The sequence below is a fragment of the Vulpes vulpes genome, chromosome 2 (assembly GCF_048418805.1).
Source record: "Vulpes vulpes isolate BD-2025 chromosome 2, VulVul3, whole genome shotgun sequence".
NCBI classification, from domain to species: Eukaryota; Metazoa; Chordata; class Mammalia; order Carnivora; family Canidae; genus Vulpes; species Vulpes vulpes.
This window is the reverse complement of record NC_132781.1, coordinates 64912648-64924067: the sequence shown is the minus strand read 5'-3', so window position 1 is coordinate 64924067 and position 11420 is coordinate 64912648. Positions and strand designations below refer to the sequence as shown.

General features: G+C 33.5%; 1 protein-coding gene across 1 annotated transcript; it reads right to left on the bottom strand.

The window, feature by feature from the left end:
- Nucleotides 1-606: 606 nt before the first annotated feature.
- Nucleotides 607-4453, bottom strand: CSN2 (casein beta). The gene is made up of 6 exons (XM_072744893.1): nucleotides 4403-4453; nucleotides 3638-3664; nucleotides 3507-3533; nucleotides 2439-2462; nucleotides 2301-2345; nucleotides 607-1188 (listed from the first exon to the last, which is right to left on the bottom strand). The coding sequence occupies exons 1-6, from the start codon at nucleotides 4451-4453 to the stop codon at nucleotides 607-609; spliced, it is 756 nt and encodes a 251-aa protein (XP_072600994.1).
- Between the last annotated feature and the right edge of the window lie 6967 nt (nucleotides 4454-11420).

Here is an 11420-nt window from a genome sequence, read left to right as displayed (position 1 = left end):
ATTCTCAAAACTTACCAAAAGTGAGGAGGGGACATTAACTTTGGAATTCTTTTAAACCTTAAGAATTCAAAAAAATAAAAATAAAAATAAATAAATATACAATTCACATTTTGGCACACAGACATTGACACAAAGACATTTTCCTTAAGAATTCTTTGAGTAATGAAATAATTATCTCAATTGCTTACCAACTTATGTACATATGTCAAAAGCAAGATGTGAAATAAAGCATTTGCAGAATAGATATGCACAAGGAAAATTTCAAAAATGTAGAAAATAATAAACCTTCTTTATTCCAAGCCCAATCAGACTATAAAATTTAATTCTAGCTTTAATAAGCTTTAATCCTCTTTATCTAGATTTTTAATAGGTCAATCAGAATCTCCTGAAGTGAATTTTCCCAATAGTAACTTCTACATAGAAAATCAGAACAATTATATCAGAATCTTTGTGGGTAGGCTAGACATTGGGATTTTGGAAAGAAAAAGTTCTACAGGTTTTTCTATTATGTTGCTAATATTGATAATCACTGATCTAAACGACCCATTCATTTTTCATTTACTCTTTCATTCTAGAGCTCTCACTTCCTCTATCACCATATTCATGTCATAAGTGAGACAACAGAATTAATAAGGTTGGACTTACAAGAGCAGAGTTGACAAGTGGGGCAAGTGGTTGGGTCACAGGTTGGGCCTGGTGGGTAGGTTCCTGGTATGGCAGAAAGGCTTGTAGGGGCATATCTCTCTGGAGGTAGGGCACCACTTGTTGAGGAAAAGGCAAGACTTTGGGCTGTGGGATAGACAGCAGTGACTGAGGAGTAAGCATAGGAGTCTGAGGAAGAGGCTGAGGGATCTGGTGCATCAGAGGCTGGAGCAGAGGCAGAGGCAGAGGCAGAGATAGAGGCAGAGGAAAATGCATATTTTCAAGATCAGCCACATTCAGGATTTGGCTGTCCAAAGAGGGTGCCACTGGAGATTTAAGAAAGGGCATTACATTGTGCCTAGGAAAGATGTTTTCCTTAACTTTGGGGACTTCCATTATTTCAGGCTGAAGGAAAGGCACCACCACAGCAGGCTGAGCAAGAGGCAGGATGTTCTGTGGAAGGATAGCATAGTGGATGGGATCAGCATAAGGAGAGACTAGAGGCTGTTGCTGGAAAAGGGGGTGGATTTTATTCTGGCGTTCATCCTGGAAAAAAGGAAAAGAATCTTTGAGTCTATGCTTCATCTATAAGAGTCATTTGTGAGGAATTAACCTCCTCTCTTTTGAACATCATAATTGAGTGAAAAGAGAGAAAGAACATCTTTTTCTGATCTTGGTTGAGAAATTATTTTCAGTCAGGTGAAGACTAATGAGTAAAATGCTCATTGAGGAATTTCTCATTAACTCACTCCCTTCATAGGTGAATCTACAGACCAAACTGAAATCAGTGTTTGGAGATTTCAAGACTCGTTTCACCTTTTTCTGAATTGCCTAGATAGTGGTAGCTGTCCACTTTGGTCTTCACAGGCATAAACTTTTCAACATAATGTTTTGATAATAGACCAAATTGTGTTCATATAATAAAGATCTATTTAAAAAGACTTAAAGGAGAACTCCAAGGTTTATTTGTTGCTGCTGCTGTTGTTTTAACGAAAATTAACTCTTAATTTACAGCTTAATTCAAGGTCTTAACACCAGCCACCTTCTAGCCCTACTTCCCTTGGTAGAAGGTAGTTATCTTGAGTCTTTTGAGAGTCATCAGTTTGTAAATTCATTTTGATTTAGGAAATATTGGGCATAAGTTCCAAAAAAAAATACTTCACTGATAAAATAGGGAAGTTGAAATATTACAATTAGATAAATATGTTACCACAAATGTAATTTGATCAAATGAAGAATTTTATGTTGTCTAAGAAAATCCTTAATTTTAAGCAAGCTCTACTACTTAATAACTGTGATATTGTCAAACAATTGCACTTATGTCTTCAATATATGTTTTTAAAATATTTTATTTATTTTTTCATGAAGGACAGAGAGAGAGGCAGAGACATAGGCAGAAGAAGAGAGACTAAGCAGGGTTCCCACAGGGAGCTCAATGCGGGACTTGATCCCAGGACCCCAGGATCATGCCCTGAGCTAAGGGAGATGTTCAATGGCTGAGCCACCCACGCATCCTTGTCTTAGAAATATTTTGACTTTGTCAAAACTTAATTTCCTCAGTGGCATTTATTATCATTCTTTAGAGTGAATACATACATATTTTGTATGTATTATATTTCATAATAATGTTAGAAATATAATTCTCAAGCATAAATTACCTCTCTTTGCTGTTGCTCCTCATGTTGAAAATTCTCAAGTTTCTGCTAAAAACCAAATCACATGTAAAATGTTATCACCTATAAAAATTAAACGTAGGAAATTTTGAAAATAAGTACATTTAAATACAAAGATGTTACCTTGTTGATGTGTGTAATAGATTCCTTAAGAAAAATAAAAATAAAATTAGGTTTAGTTTTATGAATGCTTCTTATTTATCAATATAAGTCAGGAAATGAAGGCATGTAATAGGTTAATGTGGACACTTTGATGATATTCTAAACTCAGGATAATTGCTGAAACTTATATGTTGCACTGTTCTACATAAATTTATCATATAAAAGAAGAATGAATGCAGTTTTATAAGAAAATAGTGAACACACTAACAAAAAGAGGTATTTAATAGATGTTAATTTCTATCACCATGCTATCTTCCTAGGTCAACAAATGATTACTTATACTCTATCTGATTCTAAAGAATAATATTTGTTGATAATATGAATTTTATCTTTTAATTATTTTAATCATTCTTAGTTTACTTATTGTGTTTACACTTCAAATTAATTATAAGAAATAAATACCTCTCTTAAGGGTCTGATAACCTTGTAGAGAGGCAAAGTATACTGACATACTATTTAACTAACAGGTAATAACATATCCATAAAGAATGGTGCCAAGGTAAATACCTACCTTATTCTCCCAGGCAGATTAAGACTATACTACCTCTCACCATCTCTTACTTACTAAAGTGACTATTGTAATTATAAAAGGTGTCTATTTGCATGTCTGCTCACGTATTATATTGCAAGCTCTTTACTCTGGGCATCCCTCTTTTCTCTTTGTACCACAGCTCCTATTCAATGTCTGATCCACAGACAGTGCCCAATAAATATCAGAATAGGGAAATGAGGTACAGCTCAAGACAGAAAACAGGACTGTACAGTTCATTAAAAAAAAGAGGGGGTCACGATGACAATTTCAAGTAGTGAGACAATTTAGAAAGTGCTAAAATAGTGAATTCACCAGATATTTATTCTATCTTTATGCATATGCAATGGAAACAAAACATATACAATGGAAATTTACATCAAAACTTATGTCAAACAAAGCTGCAGTGAAGTAATTGTCCTAATGTAACACAATAGAAAGATAGCACAGCATTTTACTCTTCTCAAACTGGGGAATTGCCTCTGAAAACATTTTCTTACCTCACTACTTGAAAGGCTTTCCACAGTCTGTAAAGAAAAAATAAATCTATCAACAACCAGCTTTTCCTAGATCATTGAAGAACATTAATATTTTATGGTTGGAAATTTTTTTGCGAATGAAAGTATCCTACCTCATTGGATAGAGTGAGTTCTTCCTTCTGTAACAGAAAAAAAATACCATTTTAGTTTCCATGGTTAACTCATTCTTAAACATTTTCCCTATATGATTTTTATCTTCTTTATGCAGAGCTATGTGTTTCACAAACTTGAGAAATAAAAAATGCTATATTGAAAGACTTGAAAGGTAGTTATTTTTACGTCTTTTATATTTAGTAACTTTATTGATATATTTTCTTCTTATGTGAATAAACGTTTTTAATGATTAATAGAAAAAAGTTATTATAATTTGTTTTAAACAGTTTATTATTACAAATATATTTATGATTATGATTATCGCGTGATACTCCATCCTCTCTCTAAATGTCTTTGGACAAACACGGGTAGAATTGAGCCCAAGGCCATAAAGTAAAGATACATATATTTTATTAGTGGAATAAGATATATTTATCTAGGTTGCACATGCCTGCAATCATATCTGTGCAATATTATTATTGTCATGTTTATATCCATTTATTTTTGTTTTGTCTGTTTGCTTATCTGTCCATTTGCTTTTCTTTTTGGGACTGGTAGCACAGTATATACCACTGTATACCATTTGACCCAACTCTGTGCTCCTATTGCACACTGTCAAAGTAATGTGTCATGCAAATCATTTTCCAGGAAGTCAAAATAAATCTGTTGAAATTCTGCTTTATTTGTACTTTAAAAATGTTGAGGATATTCTTCTCTCCACATGGGTAGATACTCCATTCTATCCTAATTAGACATTTGCTTACCTCTCTTGCAAGAGCAAGAGCCACAAGGCAGGCAAGGATGAAAACCTTCATGGTTATCAAGTCCTGTCAATGAGGAAAGGAAAGAATGGTAATACCTTGGTCAAGCTATTTTCTTAATTTAGCTAGGATTACTTTCCTTTTAAAGAAACTAAAGATAATATGTAATAAAAAAAACTGTATTTTAGAAAAAAATACTAATAGATGCTTCTTCATATGGGCAAGGTCAAAATCTACTATGGCTCTTTACTCTTACATGTCATTTTCATACCATTCAGATTTTTTCATCCATTACCGCTACCCTACCTCACTCTTTTTCATCTCATTCACAGCACTATAGTTGGGTTTTTGGAAGGACAGAAAAAAAGTTATAAATATTTACAGAAATATTTACTAATTGATTCATTTGTTCAAAAATATTTATTTAACATCTTTTATTGCCAGACACTATCTAGGTACTGGGTTGATAGCAGCAAACAAATGTCTCAGCCTTGATAAAGCCTCAGTTCTATCAGGAGGTAACTGATCAAAGAAAATGTATATGCAGATTATATTTTCTTTTATCTTCTTTTTCTTTTTACTAAACCAATGGTTTCCATGAATATTTGTTTAATCATTTCCATATAATAATGCCTCCTCTCTTTTGTGCACATAACTTTAGAGATCGTACACTGTATTTTTTTTCTGATTTCTTGATGATTTACCAAAATGTCAGGTCCCCTTGCCCAATCCCCACTCCAAACAACCTCTTCTTGTAGTATAACATGATATATATGTTAAAGTTTCTAACCAAAATGTACTAAATGCTTGATTTTGTTGCATTTCTGTAATTGCTTATACAAAATAATGTTTGTACCACTAATATCATTTGGCATACAATCTTCAATCTCAGATATTTAAACAAATTTCTAAACTAAAAATGTCTCATGAAAAAAGTCCCTAATTCATCTGCGAAATATCCCTTCCAATATTTGAAGTCTGAAAATTATTCTTACTTCAGAAAAAGATATTATTTTCTATATCTTTCTCATGGGTACTATATAAGCTTTAATTTTACTTTGCCTAAGAGCTTCAGAAGTTTCCAAATAATTTCTCATAGTCAGGACCTCCAAAAAAGAATATGGTATTCTATTAGAGATCATAACGTGTAGGAAGAATCTCATTTCATTTTCTATATTTTCTAATTAGCATTTTACATATTATTTTTTTTAGCCAACACCTCATTTTTTACCAATGTATTCTATAGTACTCTTTCTTTCAAATCTTCTCTTTCTTTTGCTTTAGTTTCAAGTCATCTCTGTATCATCTAGAATTTTTTTCCAAAGTAAAACATTTTCCTTTTAACTTAATTCTGTATTTTATATCTATTTTAACAATATTTTGAGCTATTATAAACCAAATGATAAAGGGGGAGGTTGGATACACTAAATAAATTTGAATACATACTTCTGAAAAAATATTTATAAACATTTCAAGTAGTGCACATCCCCAAACAAATTCTGCAGTTTCTTGACTCAATATGCTACCTCTAAAACTACTTTTGGATAAAAGTTTCCCATTAATTATTCATATCCCAATCCAACAATTTAAGTATATTTTCTTTTATTGCTTTAGTATGTTTAACCAACTTGGAAGATTTATTAATTCAAGAAGTAGATTTTTAAATATAGCTTATTCATTGGCTTTGTATTAAAAATGGTTATCATATTACTACATTTTTTAGACTCATAAAACATTTGCAGTCATAATTTTTATCAAATCTTCTTAGATCTTTCTATTTTTTTAATTTAGGTGTTGAAAATAGTGTCAGTGCTATTTTAAATACTCTTATTTCGAAGATCCTATTTTAAGCAATTATTTTCTTCATATAATTTAGCCTAGTTAAAATAAAAGTGAAGAGAGAATACATAAAATTTATATATGAAATTCTTACCTTTTTTCCAAGGTGGAGTACAGAAAGTGAAGGGGAAGCTAAGTGGATGATGGTCTGTCTGCTTTTGTGGTGGTTTATATACTGTATTTGGTGGTATGCTAATTTTGCGGTTTGAGATAAAAATCAACGGTGAGCTTCAATTCCAAGAGGTCCACATGATTAGAATATGATTTCTGCCTATTATCTGTCCCCAGAAATTCTGAGGAGCATTTTAACAAGAAAGCAAATCACAAGCCAATCAAGGAAATCTGTCCAGGAAATGTAATTGTCTAATAACTTGAAGACATTGAGGCTTTGGCCCAATCCACAACTTATTGTGGATGCAGTTAAGTCTCTTCAGCCCTTGGTGGCTCCTCAAGATATTAACTGTGGGGGGATTTCTATATGAATATCAGACATACGAGGGACTTCACAGAGGCCACAACTCCACGCCAACCTAAGCAGTTGTTGGTGTTTCATGCTGCAGTGGAGAAAATAACAAGATAACAAGTCCATGATGATAGTTTAGTCATGTAAGGCTAACTGCTAAGCTCCCAGGACTACTTGATTTGGGAAGAATAAATTTCTCACTTCAACATTCTGTACACAAGAGGAATAAAACTTCCTCTGTAATGAAACATCTCAGAAAGGAATCTATCTGGATAGCTGGTATAGTTAAAATTCTTGGTAAATCTGTAACAAAAATTTTGTAAAATGTCATGCAGACTTATTTACCTGATAAATATTATCTTTTCTATTTCAGGCATAATAACCTTTATTTTTTATGCTTACTACACTCCTATTCCAGGCACTATGTGTTTTACAGACATTATCTTGTATAATCTTTACAAAAATATCATGAGGTAGTTGTCCTCTCCATATTTTGGTTGAAGAAATTGAGACAAGAGATTGAGTAACTTGCTCAAATCATATTTTCGTTAATTGCAAAGATACCACTTAAAACTAGATTTGTCTGACTACATGTATTTCTGTTTGATCATATGCAGTGTCCATGTTTTAGCTCCTTTTATAAACTCTGTTATAAAACTTGTTCTTAATGTAGCATTTCTGCTTAAATGTGTAGGATTTAATTATGCTTGAATTGGAGGAGTGGGGCATTGGTGCTGAGTGTGGGCAGGGGAATTGGTTATTAAAGAGCCGTACTTTTAGTTAGACCTGAAAAGAATAAGTACTATTTTAAGAAATGATAAAATGTGAATAAAGTATTTTGGCTGACGGAAAGATAGGAATGGAAGAGAAAAATACCACGTTTGGTGGGATTTGTACTTCAGGATATGTAGAAGGCAGAGAGTATAAAACTACTATTGCAAGGGTTTGCTGGAGTCAGATCATAATGCCTTTGAATTTCAATTATGCAGTATGACAGTTCACTGGAAATAAGGAAAGATACTAGAGATTTGAAAGAATGAGGGATTGTGAAATTTCTTGAATTTTATGACTTTATGACACTATCTTAGGGTAGCCTAGTAAAGGAGTTATTATAGTAACATGTTAGTAACATACTATAGTAGTTGAAGACAGACATTATGATGACATCAACTAGAAAGATGGTACTGGGCATCTTAAGCTCTGAGAAGACAAATATGTCATTAAGATATGAGAAATGCAAGAAATCAGGGAAATGAATGAATAACATTTGCCTGGGTTTTGAAAAGTTAATCATGTTGTAAACCAAGATAAGAAGCCAGGCTGAAATTAGAAAGGATTTAAATACTGTATACGGTAAGTTTGAAGGTATCCAGAAGGCTTTGCCACTTAAATGTGATGCTTAGAGTAGTCATAAGTACGTTATAGAAATTTTTTTCCAGACAAAGGAATAAATGAACTTCTCTAGGGAAAGTGTGCAAGAGAGAAAAGAAATTGTCTAAGACTAGAACTCAAGCGCTCCCTGTTATTCAGGGGCTGGTAGAACAAAAGCAAATAGGAGACATACAAAGTATCAAGGAGAAAAGACTGAAAATCATGGAAGCCATGGGAGGAAATAGCTAGAAGAAACAAGTGGAATTAAGAGGAAAATGCCACACAGGTGGAACTAAGGTGGAAACAAGGAGGAGGTTTTTGGACACAGAGAGTCATTATCATTGAAACCACTGGGATGCACTGCAAGTGGTTAAAAAGCAAGTAATGTGGGAGGAATTCAAAGCAACACTACTCTTCTGAGATTTTAGAAGAGGAAGTAAAGACACCTGTGGAATGATATCTAAAACAATAGAGACAACCAGAAACACAGGGAGGTAGTTTTAAGATCAAGATTTGTGGTTCAAAATAAAGAGACCAATGGTGAGAAAACTGAAACACACCAAAGGTGTGGGAATAAATTGATGAAGCAAATTCTGATAGATTTGGGGCCACAGCCAAAAGAATTAGGCCTGCACCAAATGCACCAGTTTTCCTGACACAGAAGAAGTGGAAAGAAGTCAATATAATACATACTTTGAAATATAGGGCAAAGAATTTCAAATTAAATGATTTTAATTTTTAGATGTGGTTAATTTTAATTTTAAGATGTGGTTGATCTTAATTTTAGGATGTGGTTCTCAACAGACAGTGAGGTAAGTGGTTATGGGTTTGGGATATTTAAAAAAGAAGAAAATTCTGGTTAATGTGAAAATTAAAAATGAACAAAAGTATCCATAACAGTAACACATTCATTCAAACCCTTTTTAGTGTTTTGGTTTATTACTACTCAACTACTGGCCCCTTTGCCTTCCTAGCTCAACCAATACTTGGTGGTTAGTCATTTCAGCCCAAACACAATCAACCCCCCTTCACCCAAACAATTCTCTTGACCTATTGATATTATACTGCAACCATCTTGCCATACATCTACTTGGGTAAAGAAAACAATTTGATATCTAATATCATCTAGGTATTACCTATTATCTATTCTGTAGACAATGGGGATTTGTTGAAGGGTTTTAGGTTGGAGATAACAGTAAGAGAGTACCTACTTCTAGAGAACGAATGCTAGCTGTACACTTTTATTAATACGGGATTGCTCAGGTTTGGGTTCATATCTTTTGCAGTAAGTCAAAGTTTATCAGCTAATGCTTGTGAAAGAGCAGAAGATGGAAGGAAGACAGGAAACAGAAGCGCAGAGAGGAGCAGGATTTGCCAGAAGTGCTACAATATAGAGTCTGCGGCAAACCTCAAAAGCACTTAATATGTACCTACTTAGAAAAGCAGTCCTCAAATTTCTTTACCTCCTTAGTGGTTGATGTTCATAATGTAATTGTCTAATTGTGTATAAAGCTACTTATTTTTACAATGTTCTTTTTTTCTCATTACTGATAGTGGATATATTCAGGCCTTAAGCACAGATAGATGCCGTTTACAAGTAAACAAGAAGGGTATTAGCATAATGATTACGTAACTTGCATTCATATCATGCTACATGTAGGAGGGATGAGAACAGTCCCGATTATTGCTTATGTTTTATGTTGCTTAGAAAACTTAAATCAATATCTACTGTGTATTTGAATTATTTAACTAATATTCATTCTAAGACTATTTTCATATTAAACCAGGAAGAAGCCATGAAAATAAATGATGAAATGACCCTAAAACTATAGGTCCCTTGGCTGCCCAGGGTGCTCTTATGTATTAGCCCTCAATTGCCAAGGCCACTGGCAAAAGAGTGTAATTACTAAGAAAGGAATAAAAAAGCAAGCATGCCATACCCACTCAATATTGCCTTTGTGTCTTCTCAGCAATATGCTGTCTGTATTGTGCAATAAATACAGCATTTCCTTGTAAAACTCCTTCACCAATTTTGAGTTACAGTAGTTAGTATAGTTATGGACTCAGTTGGGCCAGAAAAGTAGGCAAGTGATCAAGGAAATCACTAAAAATACACTAAAGAAAGAGGCTTGTCTAAGAAAAAATGGAAAAACCAGAGATTTAAGATCATACCTGGTACCACTAGCTGGTAAGCATTAGAACACAATGACAGGTAAGGAGCAAAGTATCATGTGGGCAACGTAAGGTTTTCTAGTGCATAACTTAACAGTTTCCAATTATATAAAGTAAAATGAGAATTTCATCCATTGAAATTTTATGTGACAACCCTGGGTGAAGAGCAAGATACAGTCAAAGCAAGATGTGGAGTGCCTGGTGGGCTCAATCCATAGAGTGTGCGATTCTTGATCTCAGGGTTATGAGGTCAAGCCCCACATCGGGCATGGAGCCAACTTAAACAAAACAAAACAAAACTAAGATGCAAGATGTTCTAGGGCTATTTGTCATAAACATAATTTGTTCAGCCAAAGTACTTTCCTATATTGACTCCTGAATCTGAAATATGCAAGCATGAGTTTTGGGTGAGGCACAAAGATAAATAACTAAAACCATGTGAATAATATCCTGAAGAAAGAAAATAGATAAACCGAAACAAACAAAACAGTATAAAGAGTACAATAAAGGGACCAAAAAATGTTCAGAAAGTAAGAACTGGACGAGATTCTAAATATCATTCATATAATGTTTTAAATGTAATTTACAGAGAAGGAATTTTGGGACCTGAGAATTTGCATTATTTGCTCAGATACTACATTTATTTAGAGATAGAGCTGATCCTAAAACCTTTCTCCTAAGTAATATTTGAGAAACTGTTTAATAACTTCCAAAACACAGTTGGGGATGGGGGAAGGAAAATAAAACAACAAATAGCATGGATTTGCATAATGATCTAGGTTTATGACCAATATAAGATAAAATTGGTTAACTCTAACAAATTATTAGGTAAGAATAGATAGCATTATTTATTTATAAGGAACATTTTAATTATTACCATTAAATTATTTGAACAAAATAAAAAACTGTCTTTCTGTCATTGCTGAGGCCAAAAACTACTAGTCCTCTTTGATTTCTTTCTCTTTTTTTCACATCTACATTTTATCCATTAGAAGATCCTTTTGGCTCTATTTTCCTTTACTCTTTTTGTTTCTTAAAGATTTACTTATCAGGTGCCTGGGTGGCTCAGTTGGTTCATTGGGTGCCCTGCTTAGTGGGGAGTCCACTTCGCCCTCTACCCCTTCCCCTGCTTGCGTGTGCTCTATCTCTCTCACACACACACTCTAAATAAATAAA